General features: G+C 47.5%; 1 protein-coding gene across 1 annotated transcript in view; it reads left to right on the forward strand.

Annotated features, from left to right (window-relative positions):
* The first annotated feature begins 1287 nt into the window (after positions 1–1287).
* dhx16 (DEAH (Asp-Glu-Ala-His) box polypeptide 16) overlaps positions 1288–18799 on the forward strand; it is a 47435-nt gene continuing 29923 nt past the window's right edge. Inside the window, exons 1-8 of the mRNA XM_060851110.1 lie at positions 1288–1362; positions 2185–2392; positions 4047–4258; positions 9421–9589; positions 10624–10680; positions 12134–12388; positions 13018–13239; positions 15047–15235. Coding sequence (XP_060707093.1) covers positions 2195–2392; positions 4047–4258; positions 9421–9589; positions 10624–10680; positions 12134–12388; positions 13018–13239; positions 15047–15235 — 1302 coding nt within the window. The 5' untranslated portion in view covers positions 1288–1362; positions 2185–2194. The remainder of the gene's footprint in view (positions 1363–2184; positions 2393–4046; positions 4259–9420; positions 9590–10623; positions 10681–12133; positions 12389–13017; positions 13240–15046; positions 15236–18799) is intronic.

The following is an 18799-nucleotide window of genomic DNA, read 5'->3' on the forward strand; positions in this document are numbered from 1 at the left end:
CACTTTGGTGGCAAGAACAGGAAGGCAGATTACTACCTAAATGGAATCAGTTTAGGTAAAGGGGCAGTACAGAGAGATCTGGGTGTTCTTGTACACCAGTCAATGAAGGTAAGCAAGCAGGTGCAGCAGGTTGTGAAGAAGGCTAATAGCATGCTGGCCTTCATAACAAGAAGGATTGAGTACAGAAGCAAAGAGGTTCTTCTGCAGCTGTACAGGGCCCTGGTGAGACCACACCTGGAGTTCTGTGTGCAGTTCTGGTCTTCAAATTTGAGGAAATACATTCTGGCTATTGTGGGAGTGCAGCGTGGGTTCACGGGGTCAATTCCTGGAATGGCGGGACTACCTTACGCCGAAAGACTGGAGCGACTGGGCTTGTATACCCTTGAGTTTAGAAGACTGAGAGGGGATCTGATTGAGACATATAAGATTATGAAAGGATTGGACACTCTGGAGGCAGGAAACATGTTTCCGCTGATGGGAGAGTGCCGAACCAGAGGACACAGCTTAAAAATACGGGTAGACCATTTAGGACAGAGATGAGGAGAATCTTCTTCACCCAGAGAGTGGTGGCTGTGTGGAATGCTCTGCCCCAGAGGGCAGTGGAGGCCCAGTCTCTGGATTCATTTAAGAAAGAGTTGGATAGAGCTGTCAAGGATAGTGGAATCAAGGGTTATGGAGATAAGGCAGGAACAGGATACTGATTAAGGATGATCAGCCATGATCATATTGAATGGTGGTGCAGGCTCGAAGGGCAGAATGGCCTACTCCTGCACCTATTGTCTATTGACTGAGGTGGCGCTGCAGCTGGAGTCTCCGCTGATTCCCCTCCCGGACAGAGGTGGCGCTGCAGGCGGAGTCTCCGCCGATTCCCCTCCCGGACAGAGGCGGCGCTGCAGGCGGAGTCTCCACCGATTTCCCTCCCGGACAGAGGCGGCGCTGCAGGCGGAGTCTCCGCCGATTGCCCTCCCGGACTGAGGAGGCGGCGGTGCAGCCGGAGTCTCCGCCGATTTCCCTCCCGGACAGAGGCGGCGCTGCAGGCGGAGTCTCCGCTGATTCCCCTCCCGGACAGAGGCGGCGCTGCAGGCGGAGTCTCTGCCGATTTCCCTCCCGGACAGAGGCGGCGCTGCAGGCGGAGTCTCCGCCGATTGCCCTCCCGGACAGAGGCGGCGCTGCAGGCGGAGTCTCCGCCGATTGCCCTCCCGGACAGAGGCGGCGCTGCAGGCGGAGTCTCCGACCCCCTCTCCCTCTGCTGTCTGTCGGTGTCGGGAGGCGGAGACTGAGGGGTTGTTGCGCATGCGGGCTGGGTGTGTTGTGGGGACGCTCGGGACAGAGGCCTAGTTGGTCTGAGTGGAGCCTGAGACGGTGAGTGTGGTCAGCGATTGTGCCTCTGGCCACAAACAGAAACATGTACATTTACTCTGAACCCTGTTAGTGTTGGGTCTTCATTACCCAAGGTCATCAATTAACCAGAGTCCCCATTAACCGAATTTCCCATTTACCCCGGGCCCCCATTAACCGAATTTCCCATTTACCCCTCACCCCCATTAACCGAATTCCCCATTTACCCCTCACCCCCATTAACCGAATTCCCCATTTACCCCTCACCCCCATTAACCGAATTCCCCATTTACCCCTCACCCCCATTAACCGAATTTCCCCATTTACCCCTCACCCCCATTAACCGAATTTCCCATTTACCCCTCACCCCCATTAACCGAATTCCCCATTTACCCCAGGTCCCCATTAACCGAATTTCCCATTTACCCCTCACCCCCATTAACCGAATTCCCCATTTACCCCGGGCCCCCATTAACCAATTTCCCATTTTCCCCGAGTCCCCACTAATCCGGTTCCCCATTTGCCTCGGATTTACACTGACCAAATTCCTATTTACCCCTCATCCCCATTAATCAACTTTACATCTACCTGAGGTTGCCCATGAGCTGGGCTCCCCAATCAATGCAAGTTCCCATGAGTTGGGTTTCCCATTTATTCCTGGCCGAGTCCCCATTAAGCAGATTCTCCATTAACCCCAGGTTTGAGTTAGCCCCGAGACCCCCATTTAAACCCCAGCGTGTGCTCCAGCCATACTCGTCCGAGCCGCGTTTTCTGACTGAATTACCACATCCCCAGTTCCTGTTTTGTTTTGGTTTTGAAAAGAGTTTTCTTGCTCACTATTTGAAGAGACACCACCATGGGCTCACTGGAGAAGTGGGTGAACGATGAGCTTCACCAGCTGCTGGGCCTGAGCGATAAGTACGTGGCACAGTTCCTGATCGGCACTGCCCAGCGCAGTGACAGCGTGGCGGACTTTATCCGGCGCCTGGAGGAGACGGGGACCATTGACATCACGCAGGGAGTCCGACGTTTCGCAGACGAGCTCTGGACGAAGGTGGGTGTTGGGGGGGGAAGGTTGGTGGCGTGTGGGACTCTTACTGCACAGGGTGGGTTGGGTTCAAGGCTGGGTCGTGGCATGTCCAGGGTGACAGGAGTTGCAGGCTGTTGGGCTCCTGAATTTGACTTGTTGTCGGTTACACCTTGTCTTGCTTCCAGGCCGCGCTTCCTCTCTTGATCCAGTACGGTGGACAGCGCCATTTAGGGAAACCATCTCTTCCTGACTCAGACGACAGACTGTGTGGAGTTTGCACGTTCTCCCCGTGTCTGCGTGGGTTTCCTCCGGGTGCTCCGGTTTCCTCCCACAGTCCAAAGATGTACGGGTCAGGTGAATTGGCCAAGCTAAATTGCCCGAAGTGTTAGGCTAGGGGTAAATGTAGGGGTATGGGTGGGTTGCGCTTCGGCGGGTCGGTGTGGACTTGTTGGGCCGAAGGGCCTGTTTCCACACTGTAAGTAATCTAATCTCTTCCATGTTATCAGTTCATTGCTAACCTGAAATCTTTAGCACCAGTTAATGGGATGTGGGTGTCGCTGGCTTAAGCCACTATTCGCTGTCTGTCCCTAATTTTCGGAAGCAGATGGTGCACCACATCCTTGAACCTTGGCTGCAGTCCATGTGATACAGGACCAGGCCTGTGATGTTTACAGACGGAGTTTCAGGATTTATACCCAGAGTCATACAGCATGGAGGCAGGCCTTTGAGCCCAACTCGTCCATACCAACCAGTTTTCCTGAACTGAACTAGTCTCATCCATCTGCATTTGGTCCATAATCCCTTTAAACGTCCTTTATCCATCTACCTGTCCAAAAGTCTTTTTAAATTGTAATTGTGCTTGCCTCTACCACATTCTCTGGTGGCTCGTTCCATATGCGCACCTCCCTCTGGTCACTTTTAAATCTTTCCCTGTGCCCTCCAGGTTTGAACTCCTCTGAGAAAAATACTTATTTTTGCTCCTCATAATTCTATAAGGTCACCCCTCAGCCCCCTGCACTCCAGGGCAAAAAAAAGGTCCCAGTCTGTCCAGCCTCTCCTTATTACTCAAACCCTGGAGTCTTGGTTAACTCCCTTGTAAACCTTTTCTGCACGTTTTCCAGTTCCATAGCATAGTCCCTATAGCACATTGACCAGAATTGTGCACAGTATTCCGAGCGTAGCCTTACCAATGTCTGCAAAATGAGGCTATTACTCAAGGCACTGATGGGTGAAGGATGAAGCGTGCCCAACGCCACCTTCACCCCCCAGTCAACCTGTGACGCCACCTTCAAGGAGCTTGAGTGCCCTGGTCTTTCTGTTAGACAACACTCCCCAGAGCCCTACCGTTAACTGTGAAGTCCTGTCCTGGTTTGCCTTCCCAAGGGGCCTGGTTCCACACTGTAGGGATTCTGTCCTGTTTTCAATTAAAAAGAAATGCAACACCTTGCATTCATCTGAATTAAATGCTATCTGCCACTCCTTGGTGCACCGGCCTGGTAACGATGTAGTTCCGAGTCAGGGTGACAAGTGGCTCAGACGGTTACTTGTTTGGTGGGTGGAGGGAGGGGGTGTGGTGTTCCCATGTATCTGCTGCCCTTGTCCTTCAGGGTGATAGAGGCTACAGCTTTGGCAAGGCGGTATGGAGGGCGCTGACTCTTCCCTTGCCTCCCTCGGTCAGATCCCCAGGAAGCAGAGGGTTGAGAAGGCAGCGCGTGCCGTCGAGCGAGAGGCCCTCGCCATGCAGCAGAAGAACCGGACTTACCTGTTACTGGAGGACAGCGAGGACAGCGGGCCCGAAGAGAAGCAGAGCCACAGTAAAGGCAAACGGAAGCGGAAACACATCCGGAAAAAGAGGGCGGCCTCATCGGAGAGTGACTCCGACCACAAAATGTAAGTTTCTCGAGTGAGCGGGCTGAAACCTGTGATCAGTTAACGGAGAGGGGACCATCTGACACGGTGCCCTGTGTGTGTGGAAGGGCAACAGACCGTCTGGCTGCGGGAGACGGCCGGGGACAGGAACAATCTGACACTGTATTTGGGTTTGTTTTGACTCCTTGTCCCCTTAATGTGGCCTAGAGGCTGTCTATGACCATACCCTGTGTGTGTGTATGTGTGAGATATTAGATTAGGTTCCCTACAGTGTGGAAACAGGCCCTGGGGCCCAACAAGTCCACACCAACCCTCCAAAGAGCAACCCACCCAGACCCATTCCCCTACATCTTACCCCTGACTAATCCTCCTAATGCTACGGGCAATTTAGCATGGCCAATCCACCCTAACCTGCACATCTTTGGATTGTGGGAGGAAACCGGAGCACCCGGAGGAAACCCAGGCAGACACAGGGAGAATGTGCAAACTCCACAGAGACAGTCGCCTGAAGCAGGAATCGAACCCGGGTCTCTGGCGCTGTGAGGCAGCAGTGCTAACCACTGTGCCACCGTGCCATAATCTGGCTGTTTTGGTTTAAATGTGGGTTTTCAATTTTGAGCTGAGAACTTGTCTGAAGTTGACAATTAACTCCTAAGTATTTGTGAAGCTATGGTGGTTTCTTTTAAAACCTTTTCAAAGGGCCCCTTTGGCAGCCTAATGGATAGAACATTTTACAGCTTTGTGGGCTCTGGGAGGAATTTCTTTCAAGTTATTTCTTAGATACTTTCTAATCTGCCCATCCAGAGCTGATGGGCTTGAACCCAGGCCTCCTGGATCAGAAGTAAGGACGCTACCACTGTACATCAAGAAGTCTAAAGACTGACTTGGAAAAAAGACTGAGCTTTCATCTCGAGGGTTGGAATATAAAAGCAGCGATGTGCTACTGAGACTTTATAAAGCGCTAGTTAGGCCCCATTTAGAATGCTATGTCCATGTTTGGGCCCCACACCTCAGGAAGGGCATATTGACACTGGAGCGTGTCCAGCGGAGATTCACACGGATGATCCCTGGAATGGTCGGCCTAACATACGATGAGGATCCTGGGATTGTATTCATTAGAGTTTAGAAGGTTGAGGGGAGATCTAATACAAACTTACAACATAATGCACGACTTAGAAAGGGTGGATGCTGGGAACTTGTTCCTGTCAGGTGGAGATATTCGGACTGGTGGCCACAGCGTTAGAATGAGAGGGGGGTCAATTTAGAATGGAAATGAGGAGGCATTGCTTCAGCCAGAGAGTAGTGGGCCTGTGGAATTCATTGCCACGGAGCTCAGTGGAGGCCGGGACGTTAAATGTCTTCAAGGCAGAGATTGATAAATTCCTAATCTCGCAAGGAGTTTAGGGATACAGGGAGAGTGAGGGTAAGTGGCGCTGAAATGCCCATCAGCCATGATTGAATGGCGGAGTGGACTCGATGGGCCGAATGGCCTTCCTTCCACTCCGATGTCTTATGGAACTTTGGGGAAGCAACCAAAGATGAGGTGGAGAGAATTTCTTTAAATTTTACTTTGTTTCTGCGTTCTGTGAAGTCTTTGCACAGAGATACATAAATGGAACAGCATTTGGGAAGGGGAGAATATACTGAGACTCAAATCCTTCAAGTAAGTGGTTAGTGATAATTCCAGATAAAAGCCGAAAGAACTGTGGATGCTATAAATCAGAAATTCCTTTAAAAACTCAGCAGGTCTGGAAGCTTTTGTGGAGAGAAATCAGAGTTAATGTTTCATGTTGCGTGACCCTTCAGAGTGTTCCAGACTGGGATAATACCCTGAAGAGGACTCGATGTTGAGTTTGTTTAAACTTGGGTGTACAGTAACTCCAGAATTGAGCTGTCAAGTTCCTGATCTAAAGTTAAAACCACAGTTACTTAAACCTGTTGTGATGTTTAAGGGATTCTGGTGTGAGTACAGGACAGTACATGGGTTTTGATTTTAACTTGTAAAGAAGTGTTTTTGAATTAATGGGATGATACCTTTAATTGCATATTTAAGAATCTTTGAACTTGTGTTATGAGTAAATAGGATGGTTTATTCTATTTTATCTTCAATTCTTTGGCTTTGTTACGACACGAGGTAAACTCTCCTGCATAATTTAAAACCAGCAGCACAGAAAAGATTTATCCCTTGCAGTAATTGGTGAAAATTCGATAGGCTAAGAACTAGTGAAAGTAAAAATTAACAACTTTTTTCTTAGAGTATAACAGAGAATAATTAACTAACAACTATTTACAATTCCTTACTGTAACCTAACTGTTACCTTCCCTTCTATAATACTAATCCAATAAAACTCCTGATTATGATTTACAAAACAAGAATTGTTATCTTAAAACCAGACAGCTTTCGTTTTCTGATTTCCAGACTTCTTTTCTTCTTCTTAGGGATTTCTGCCTCACAGGTTGCTGATCGATTAAAGTAGCTTTGAAGAGAGCTATTTTTCAGGCAGTCTTTTGACATGCTGAGGCTTGGCAGCTCTCCTCACAACTGTTCATTTTTCCCTGGTCTTATACCCCCCCCCCCCCCCCCCCCCCCCCCCCCCCCCCCAAACCATTGGATTGTGTCATTGGCTTTCAAGATTGTCAGTATACTCAATACAAACTGGATTGGAGTTTGGTATTTTTCGGGGTATGCTTGAAACTGAGTGGTCGAATTCAGATCTGTTTTGTTGTCTCCAGGCAACCAGCTAATTGAGTTGTTCAATCAAATGTTACATTATATTTCTTTTCAGAACACTTGGTTCTGTCAGGTAGTTCTGTTGCTTTTAACTCTGTTAAAGGTACAGTGCACCCACACCTTCATAACACCTCCCTCCTTGAGAAAAAAAAATGAACCAGCATTTTTTAAATCTATGTTGAGGCTCATCAAACTCTATATCATCTGGATTTGATACCTCACTCTGCGGGGCAGTAACTAACACCCGTTTCTCCATGTCGTTCTCTCTGGTTCAATACAGTTTCAACACGTTCATGTGACATACTCGATTTTTTTTCTATCTGGTATCGTTACTAGGTAGCCCACCTGACTCAACACTTTCTCAATTTGATAGGGACCACTAAACCTGGCTTTGAAGGGATCTCCTACCACTGGTAACAGTACTAACACGTCATCCCCTTGGGAAAATGCCAGAGTCTGAGCTTTTATCTGTTACCTGCTTCATTCTCCACTGTTCCCTTATTAGGTGCTGTTTAGCTAACTCACCTACTCTATTTAACCTCTCCCTCACCTCTGATACAGAATCCAAGTGTGAGACCTCCAACTTTGGTCCTGTCAATTTTTCTTTAATTAATTTCAAAGGGTCTCTCACTTCGTGACTATGTTTAATTCTTTCGAACTCGACATAAGTCTGACCTGGTTCCTCCTTTGTGTTTCTGAACTGCTGTCTATATGCTTCTGGTACCAATCCATGAGCACTTAAAATAGCCTGTTTAACCTCTTTATAATCTCTTGACATCTCAGCTGACAGTGCGGCAGATAACTCACTATCTCTGCCTACCAGTTTAGTCTGAACTAGCATTACCCATAACCCCTCGGAAGACTCCATCTGTCTGGTCAGTTTTTCAAATGAAATAAAGAAGGCTTCAACATCTCTCTCATCAAAATGGGTAGAGTTTTGACATATTTATGAACACTACTACCTTCTCTTTTAATCTCCCATCCTGTTAACTTGACTTTGCTGACTAAGTTGCAACTTCTCAAGTTCAAATTCTCTCTCTTTTGGTCTCTCCCTATCTTCTCTCTCTCTCTCTTTTCTCAGCTAAGAACCTTCTCTCTCTCCTTCTCTTTCCATTTGTTTCTCTTCCAACTCCATTTTCCTCAATTGTAATTTATGTTTTACTACTTCTGCTGCACTTGGCTGTTTCTCTGAGTCACCCACGTGTTTGAGTAATTCCTTTACGATTTCAGCTTTATTTTTGTCCTTAGTTAAACCCAAAGCTAACTTCTTTGCTAATTCTAAAAGTATGGCCTTTATCTTTCCTTCCAAACCTTCTTGACAAATTTGAGAATCATCTTCAAATCCCAGAACCGCTTTCGCAATTTTAAGAGCTATTTCTCTCACTTTTGATTTAATCAACCACATGTCACCGAGATTAAACAAATTGTCTCACGTACGGTTTATTTAAAGATCTAGAACGCTAAGCTACAAGTGTTTAAATCTGCTGGGACCTTTTGTACCCCAAACTATCTAGGCCAGTTCAAATCACGGATCCAAGCCCCTAAACTATTACGTTACGAGGTAAACTCTCCTGCTTAATTTAAAACCAGCAGCACAGAAAAGATTTATCCCTTGCAGTAATCTGAAAATTCGATAGGCCAAGAAGTAGTTAAAGTAAAAATTAACAACTTTATTTCTTACAGTATGACAGAGAATAATTAACTAACAACTATTTACAATTCCTTACTCTGACCTATCTGTTACCTTCTCTTATATAATATTAGTCCAATAAAACTCCCAAAAACAAGAAATCTTACCTCAAAACCAGACTGCTTTTGTTTTCTCTGATTTCTGGACTTCTTAGGGGTTTCTTCTCACAGGTCACTGATCATTATAGGTACCTTTTCAAGAGAACTATTTTTCAGGCAGTCTTTTGACATGCTGGGGCTTGGCAGTTCTCCTCTTAACTGTTCAATTTTCCCAAGTCTTACATACCCAAAGCATCGGATTGTGTCATTAACTTTTAAGATTGTCAATATACTCAATTCAAACTGAATTGGAGTTTGGTATTTTTCAGGATGTAATTTAAACTGATTGGCCTAATTCAAATCTGTTTTGTCGTCTCCAGGGCAACCAGCTAATTAAGTTGTTCGGCCAAATGTTACATTATATTTCTTTTCAGAACACTTGGTTCTGTCATGTAGTTGTGTTCCTTTTAACTCTGTTAAAGGAACAGTACACCCACATCTTCATAACAGCTTTCTTTATTAATGAAAATTGTATGTCTCTATCAGTGAGGGATTACTCCCGTTAAAACCAAACCAAAATCTGATCTAGATTTCAGTCTGGGGTTTGACATGTCTGGTAATAACTTAAGCAGAGGATCATTGCAGTAGGGGCAGCAGGACTTAGAGGGGACAGCCTGTAGAGGCGAAATGAATCCTACTGAATAGCCTGTACCTTTGACATCAGGAAAAGGAACCCGTCGCCACAGAAACTGTCGGGATCTGAAGAAGAAGAATGGGAAAAGGAGGAGAAGGATCGCTTGAAAGATCTGGAGGAGCGAGATGCTTTCGCAGAGCGTATCAAGCAACGGGACAAGGACAGGACCCGAAATATCCTGGAGCGCTCTGATAAGAAGGTAGGGGCATGTTCGCAGAGACACGGGACCGTGGCAACAGGAGTAGGCCTTTCGCTCCCTCGAGGCAGCTTTCAGTCAGGCCATGGCTCTCTCCAATCCACCTGGATTACTACAGCTAGAATACTGTCTCAGTGAGAGGGAGGGTGAAGATACTGTCCAATATAACCTGAGGGTCAAATTGTCTCATCGTTCCCTGTCTGAACCTTGACACTTCCCTCACTTAGATTCCAGTGTCGAACTATATCTTTCATTTATCCATGACATATGGACGTCACTGGCCAGGCCAGTATTTGTTGTCCCTCCGTATTTGTCCAGAGGGCAGCTGAGAGTCAACCATGTTTCTCTGGGTCTGGGGTCACGTAGGCCAGACCGAGTAAGGTTGGTAGATTTCCCTCCCTAAACAAGTATTAGTGAACTCATACCCAAATATTTATTATTGTCTTGTAAACCATGTTAATGCATGTTTATATAGTTAAAAATCACACAACAGCACTGCTCCGAAAGCTGGTGCTTCCAATTAAACCGGTTACACTATAACCTGGTGTTGTGTGATTTTTAACTTTGTACACCCCAGTCCAACACTGCATCTCCAAATCATGTTTGTATCGAGATACTCAGGAGCACTTTATGGATTGTAATCTAATCAAGGAGTTCCGATGGTGTATATATTTAGAATAATGGATACCTGGAAGTGAGTTACAGACTGGAATCTAATCGAGAGGTTCAGATGGTTTATATATAGAATAATGGATACTGGGAGTGAGGTACAGACTGGAATCTAATCGAGGGGTTCAGGTGGTTTATATACAGAGTAATGGATACCTGAGGGTGAGTTACAGACTGGAATCTAATCGAGGGGTTCAGATGGTTTTTATACAGAATAATGGATACCTGGGAGTGAGTTACAGACTGGAATCTAATCGAGGGGTTCAGATGGTTACAGGTTGTGGAATGGGCTATATGTGAACAGATATAGAAGGCATGTGTTCTATGTTTAATAAGGGATTTCTCAGTCCTGCTTTCTCCCGTTCCAGGCCTACGAGGAAGCTCAGAAACGTCTGAAGATGGGCGAGGAAGACCGGCGGGCAATGGTACGATGGGGAGTGAAGTCAGCTTTCCGTTAGGAGGCTGGAGAGCATCATGTCTCTCTGCGAGGTTCGACACGGCCACTGTGCACCTTGCGTGTGGGTGATGGGGCAGCCCTTCACTTACTCTACCCTCTCTCTCTGTGCAGAGGCATTGAAAAGACGGGGTGACCGCAGGCATCCTCGACAGTGCCCGTCCCCACTCTAGGTTCTGCAGCGGCTTTGCAGCCATGGGTCGAGCTGAGTTTTACTGAGTTGTGAGATGGGTGCTGCCTGGCACCCTGGGTCAGTCACTGCCTGTCATTCTGAATGCTCCGGGTTCATCAGCTTCAGTGGAAGGCCAATCCCAAGGGGTTAAGTGTGGAACAGTCTTTGCCTGCGGTTTCAAGGGCGGTGTCCCATTGAGGAGCCACAGGAAGACTCCTTCGAGGACCAGAGCTGTGTGTTTGCTCTATACCAAACCCATGCCCTTCCTGTTCTGGGAGTGTCTGAGGGGGGCATTGTGAAGCGAGCTTTAATTCCAGTTTAAAACACTAAATGGACCATTACCTTGATCCTAAACCTGTGCTGCCCCTGTTCTGGCAGTGTCTGATGGGGAAAGCGTAGAGTGGGTTTCGCTTTCAGTTTTAAAGAGTAGATGGAGCTTTATTCTATTGAAACTGTGCTGTGGCTGTCCCAGGAGTGTTCGATGGGGGCTTACAGTGTGGAAGTAGGCCATTTGGCCCATCGAGTCACACCGACCTTCCGAACAGCATCCCACCCAGACCCACACTCTCCACCCTGTCCCTGTAACCCCGCATTTTCCATGGTTAATCCACCTAGCCTGCATATCCCCAGACACTATGGGGTAATTTCCCATGGCCAATCCACTTACCCCGCACATCTTTGTGCTATAGGAGGAAACCGGAGCACCCGGACGAAACCCACGCAGACATGGGGGAGAATGAGCAAACTCTACGCAGACAGTCACCCCAAGGCTGGGATCGAACCAGGGCCCCCAGCACTGAGAGGCAGCAGTGCTAACTGTTGAGCCACCGTGTCGAGATAGCTTTTCTCTGTGCCCACCCTGAGTGTGTTCGATGGGGACAGTATAGAATGATCTAACCCACATTGCGAATAGTCTGAGAAGGTGGAGTGTCGAGGGGACCCTGCTTTCCCCTGCACCTACTGGCAGTACTCAGTGGGACCACTGCACAGAATAGGTTCAGTGTCAATGGATGCCTGAAATGAAAAACATTTCCATTCTCAAAAATTAACCTCCTTTCACTGGTCAGTGCAAAGATTCCTGAAGTACAGAGGAAATTGTAACGAGTGATGGGAAAAGATAACAAAATGCAACGTCCCTTACACTGTCATGCAGTTCATGTCTGGTGTGTGTTTGTGCCTGGATATAAGGTTGACCGTTGCTCAGCATGCAAACCCCCTGATCCCCGGTACTCGTGTTTCCCCCCCCCACAAGATCCCGGAGCTGCGCAAGAGGTCCCGGAGGGATTACCTGGGCAAGCGAGAGCAGGAGAAGCTGGAGGACCTGGAGGCGGAAATCCTGGACGACGAGTACCTGTTCTCCGCGACTGACCTCAGCAGCCGGGAGAAGCAGCAGCTGGACTACAAGAAGAAAGTGCGCGACCTGGCGCGGGAGTACAAAGCAGCCGGAGAGCAGGAGAAGCAGGAGCAGAGCAACCGCTATTACATGCCCGAGGAGTCCCGCAGCAAGGTCGGTACGGCGTTGGGGGAGTGTTGGTGATGGATATGGGTCAGGGGTGTGGGGGGTGATGTGGGTCGGAACCGGGCATCAGGAAGCTGTGGGTGGATTGGGGGAGGTGTGGGAGGATGTGGGGGTTGTGTGTGGGGGCACTAACCCACAGGGGAGCTGCTGGACGCAGCTCCGGGACGTGTGTTACCAACACAGTTCAGGGTTTGTGTTTGACAGCAGCATGTCACAGTGAGCAGTGCGCTGTGTCACCCTACCCCCCCACACTAGGGGAGACGACACTTTGCCATTCACCTTATCTATACCCCTCATGATTTTAGAAATCTGTATGTGATTATCTGTCATCCTCCCACACTCCATTGGGAAAAAGCCCCAGCCTGTTCTCATAACCCAAACCTACCTTCTTGGTAAATGTTCTCTGAACCCTCTCCAGCTTAATAATATCCTTTTTAACCGTCCGACCCCAACTGCACTGTGACAGGTTGGTGCCCGACCTGTTTCACCTGCACAACTGCCAGTCACCGGTCGCTGCCTGTGCGTCCTCTTTGACTGTTTTCCCGTTCCCATCCTCGCACTGACCCTTTGCTCTGTGCTGCAGCTTTGACTCGTTGCTACCCTTTGTGTTTTGTCAGAAAGTTCCGGATCGCTACGAGGAGCCCAAGGCGGATGACAAGCATGCCCCTCGGGACGAGCAGAGGCGTTGGGAGGAGGAGCACATGGATGCAGCGCTGTTAAAATTCGGGGCCCGGGACGCCAGGGAACGTAACCAGCAGAAGGAGTACGAGTTTGTGCTGGAGGAGGACGAGATGATTGACTTTGTGACCGCCGTCACCATGCAGGGAACCGTGTCTAAGGTAGGCTGCACAGTGACAGTGGTGTCATATAGCACAGAAACAGACCCTTTGGTCCAACCATAATCCCAAACCAAACCAATCCCACTTGTCTGCGCTTAGTCCATATCCCTCCCTACCTCTCCTATTCATGGACTTATCCAAATGTCTTTTAAATGTTGTCATTGTACCTGCATCCACCACTTATTCAGGAAGTTCATTTCACACCGGAACCGCTCTGTATATCTTTTGAAACTCTTTCTTCTCTCACCTTAAAAATTATGTCTCAAACTCCCCCACCCGAGGGAAAAGACACCTGCCATTCACTTTATCCATGGCCTTCATTGCTTTATAAACCTGAATAGGGTCACCTCTCAACCTCTCCCACTCCAGTGAAAACAGTCCTAGCCTCTCCTCGTAACTCAAACCCTCCATTCCTGACAGCATCCTGGCAGATTGTTTTCTGAACGCTCTGCAGCTTAATAATATCCTTTCTGTAACAGGGCTACCTGAACCGGACACAGTACCCCAGAAGAGGCCTCACCAACATCCTGTACACCTCAACATAACGTCCCAACTCCTATACTCAAAGGTCTGAGCAATGAAGACAAGCGTGCTGAATGCCTTCTTAACCGCCCTGTCTATCTGTATTATGTTTATCTGAATCCCTAGAACTCTGTTCTACACCACCACCCAAAGCCCTTAATTGTATCAGTCTTGCCTTTGTTTGTTTACTGGGCTAGAAGTTCAGAGCCATTGAAGTCTTAGAGTGCAGAAAAGGGCCATTTGGCACATCGAGTTTGCATCGACAATAACTACCACTAAAGGCATACGAATCCCAAATTCCTGCACCAGTCCCCTGTCCTTAAATGTTATGATATTTTAATCGCCCATCCAAATAAATTTGGGAGGTTTGTAGGGTTACTGACCTCCACTACCGTCTGAGGCAGTGCATTCCAGATTCCCACCACCCGCTGAGTGAAAAGGTTTTTCCTCAAATCCCCTCTGAATCTCCTGTCCTTCACCCTAAAACTGTGCCCCCCTCCACCAAGGGCAGTCACTCCCTGCACACCCTACCTATACCCCTCATAACGTTACACACTTCAATCACGCCTCCCCCGTCCTAGTCTTCTCTAATTCTAGAGAAAACTATCCAAGCCCATCTCCTTCTCGCTCAGTTTCTCCATCCCAGGCAACACGGTGGTGAACCTCCTCTGTACCCCATCTCACACATCCTTCCTTTAGTGAGGTAACCAGGGTGGCACACAGTACTCCAGCTATGGCCTAACCAATGCTCTGTACGACTCCAACATTACCTCCTTGCTCTTATAACCTCTGGCACAAGTGTCCCATATTCTTCCTTAACTATCCTATTCACATTGCCTGCTGACTTCAGGGATCTGGGAGTAATTACCCCAAGACCCCTCTGAGCAACTCAGTGAACAGCCACTCATTAAATACAACTTCACCTTGTTTCTCCTTCCAAAGACGGAGATTGAAGGTCTGGAGATTTGGGTTCAAATCCCTATTTGGCTGGGAGAAATTTAATTAAGTAACAGTTCTGGCATAAATTTCTAAACTCGTAAGTAATGATCAGGAACCTACTGATTCTCAGACGTACCTATCTGGCTCAAAGGTGAATGGGCAAAGGAAACTTAGGCTCGTGGGAGAATCTAGGATTAGGAATTACTGTGTTAAGAGTAAAGTTCCCAGCGAGGACGTAAAGGTTTCTTCTTAGAGGATCTCTGGTCTTTGGGACACTGTCCAAAGTAGACAGGAAAAGTGCTGTCACATTCCAAAGACGATTTGTTTCCCTCTTTTTCCATCCAAGGATGAAAAAGTAGAGATGTCAGAGGCAGAGAGGCAGAAGATGACCCTCCAGGAGGTGAGGAGGAGCCTACCTGTCTTCCCCTACCGTCAGGACCTGCTGGCAGCTATCGCTGAGCACCAGATCCTCATCATCGAGGGCGAGACGGGCTCTGGCAAAACAACACAGATCCCCCAGTATCTGTACGAGGAGGTGAGTGTCTGTTCAGACTGGGAGATGCTTGACACATTATAGAGAATTGGTGGAATACTTGGTGCAGTGTTCCACTTCTCAAAGCAGGAATGATACAGAGCAGTGTTCAGCCTGTAAAACTGGGAGTGATACAGAGCAGTGTTGTACCTGTAAAACTGGGAGTGATACAGAGCAGTGTTCAGCCTGTAAAACTGGGAGTGATACAGAGCAGTGTTCAGCCTGTAAAACTGGAGGTGATACAGAGCAGTGTTGTACCTGTAAAACTGGGAGTGATACAGAGCAGTGTTCAGCCTGTAAAACTGGGAGTGATACAGAGCAGTGTTGTACCTGTAAAACTGGGAGTGATACAGAGCAGTGTTGTACCTGTAAAACTGGGAGTGATGCAGAGCAGTGTTGTACCTGTAAAACTGGGAGTGATACAGAGCAGTGTTGTACCTGTAAAACTGGGAGTGATACAGAGCAGTGTTCAGCCTGTAAAACTGGGAGTGATGCAGAGCAGTGTTGTACCTGTAAAACTGGGAGTGATACAGAGCAGTGTTGTACCTGTAAAACTGGGAGTGATACAGAGCAGTGTTGTAGCTGTAAAACTGGGAGTGATACAGAGCAGTGTTCAGCCTGTAAAACTGGGAGTGATACAGAGCAGTGTTCAGCCTGTAAAACTGGGAGTGATACAGAGCAGTGTTGTACCTGTAAAACTGGGAGTGATACAGAGCAGTGTTGTACCTGTAAAACTGGGAGTGATACAGAGCAGTGTTGTACCTGTAAAACTGGGAGTGATGCAGAGCAGTGTTGTACCTGTAAAACTGGGAGTGATACAGAGCAGTGTTGTACCTGTAAAACTGGGAGTGATACAGAGCAGTGTTGTAGCTGTAAAACTGGGAGTGATACAGAGCAGTGTTCAGCCTGTAAAACTGGGAGTGATACAGAGCAGTGTTCAGCCTGTAAAACTGGGAGTGATACAGAGCAGTGTTGTACCTGTAAAACTGGGAGTGATACAGAGCAGTGTTGTACCTGTAAAACTGGGAGTGATACAGAGCAGTGTTCAGCCTGTAAAACTGGGAGTGATACAGAGCAGTGTTGTACCTGTAAAACTGGGAGTGATACAGAGCAGTGTTCAGCCTGTAAAACTGGGAGTGATACAGAGCAGTGTTGTACCTGTAAAACTGGGAGTGATACAGAGCAGTGTACAGCCTGTAAAACAGGGAGTGATACAGGGCAGTGTTCAGCCTGTAAAACTGGGAGTGATACAGAGCAGTGTTGTACCTGTAAAACTGGGAGTGATACAGAGCAGTGTTGTACCTGTAAAACTGGGAGTGATACAGAGCAGTGTTGTAGCTGTAAAACTGGGAGTGATACAGAGCAGTGTTGTTCCTGTAAAACTGGGAGTGATACAGAGCAGTGTTGTACCTGTAAAACTGGGAGTGATACAGAGCATTGTTCAGCCTGTAAAACTGGGAGTGATACAGAGCAGTGTTGTACCTGTAAAACTGGGAGTGATACAGAGCAGTGTTGTACCTGTAAAACTGGGAGTGATACAGAGCAGTGTTGTACCTGTAAAACTGGGAGTGATACAGAGCAGTGTTCAGCCTGTAAAACTGGGAGTGATACAGAGCAGTGTTCAGCCTGTAAAACTGGGAGTGATACAGAGCAGTGTTCAGCCTGTAAAACTGGGAGTGATACAGAGCAGTGTTCAGCCTGTAAAACTGGGAGTGATACAGAGCAGTGTTCAGCCTGTAAAACTGGGAGTGATACAGAGCAGTGTTGTACCTGTAAAACTGGGAGTGATACAGAGCAGTGTTCAGCCTGTAAAACTGGGAGTGATGCAGAGCAGTGTTGTACCTGTAAAACTGGGAGTGATGCAGAGCAGTGTTGTACCTGTAAAACTGGGAGTGATACAGAGCAGTGTTGTACCTGTAAAACTGGGAGTGATACAGAGCAGTGTTGTACCTGTAAAACTGGGAGTGATACAGAGCAGTGTACAGCCTGTAAAACTGGGAGTGATACAGAGCAGTGTTCAGCCTGTAAAACAGGGAGTGATACAGGGCAGTGTTCAGCCTGTAAAACTGGGAGTGATACAGAGCAGTGTTGTACCTGTAAAACTGGGAGTGATACAGAGCAGTGTTGTACCTGTAAAACTGGGAGTGATACAGAGCAGTGTTGTACCTGTAAAACTGGGAGTGATACAGAGCAGTGTTGTACCTGTAAAACTGGGAGTGATACAGAGCAGTGTTCAGCCTGTAAAACAGGGAGTGATACAGGGCAGTGTTCAGCCTGTAAAACTGGGAGTGATACAGAGCAGTGTTGTACCTGTAAAACTGGGAGTGATACAGAGCAGTGTTGTAGCTGTAAAACTGGGAGTGATACAGAGCAGTGTTGTTCCTGTAAAACTGGGAGTGATACAGAGCAGTGTTGTACCTGTAAAACTGGGAGTGATACAGAGCAGTGTTCAGCCTGTAAAACTGGGAGTGATACAGAGCAGTGTTCAGCCTGTAAAACTGGGAGTGATACAGAGCAGTGTTCAGCCTGTAAAACTGGGAGTGATACAGAGCAGTGTTGTACCTGTAAAACTGGGAGTGATACAGAGCAGTGTTCAGCCTGTAAAACTGGGAGTGATGCAGAGCAGTGTTGTACCTGTAAAACTGGGAGTGATGCAGAGCAGTGTTGTACCTGTAAAACTGGGAGTGATACAGAGCAGTGTTGTACCTGTAAAACTGGGAGTGATACAGAGCAGTGTACAGCCTGTAAAACTGGGAGTGATACAGAGCAGTGTTCAGCCTGTAAAACAGGGAGTGATACAGGGCAGTGTTCAGCCTGTAAAACTGGGAGTGATACAGAGCAGTGTTGTACCTGTAAAACTGGGAGTGATACAGAGCAGTGTTGTACCTGTAAAACTGGGAGTGATACAGAGCAGTGTTGTACCTGTAAAACTGGGAGTGATACAGAGCAGTGTTGTACCTGTAAAACTGGGAGTGATACAGAGCAGTGTTCAGCCTGTAAAACAGGGAGTGATACAGGGCAGTGTTCAGCCTGTAAAACTGGGAGTGATACAGAGCAGTGTTGTACCTGTAAAACTGGGAGTGATACAGAGCAGTGTTGTAGCTGTAAAACTGGGAGTGATACAGAGCAGTGTTGTTCCTGTAAAACTGGGAGTGATACAGAGCAGTGTTGTACCTGTAAAACTGGGAGTGATACAGAGCAGTGTTCAGCCTGTAAAACTGGGAGTGATACAGAGCAGTGTTGTACCTGTAAAACAGGGAGTGATACAGAGCAGTGTTGTACCTGTAAAACTGGGAGTGATACAGAGCAGTGTTGTACCTGTAAAACTCGGAATGATACAGAGCAGTGTTCAGCCTGTAAAACTGGGAGTGATACAGAGCAGTGTTGTACCTGTAAAACTGGGAGTGATACAGAGCAGTGTTCAGCCTGTAAAACTGGGAGTGATACAGAGCAGTGTTGTACCTGTAAAACTGGGAGTGATACAGAGCAGTGTTCAGCCTGTGAGACACTCCTATTTTTATCATATGAGACAGCAATATGTTTCCCAGCATTGCTAGATGGAGGGAA

Source organism: Hemiscyllium ocellatum, chromosome 35 (assembly GCF_020745735.1).
Source record: "Hemiscyllium ocellatum isolate sHemOce1 chromosome 35, sHemOce1.pat.X.cur, whole genome shotgun sequence".
In the NCBI taxonomy this organism is placed as follows: Eukaryota; Metazoa; Chordata; class Chondrichthyes; order Orectolobiformes; family Hemiscylliidae; genus Hemiscyllium; species Hemiscyllium ocellatum.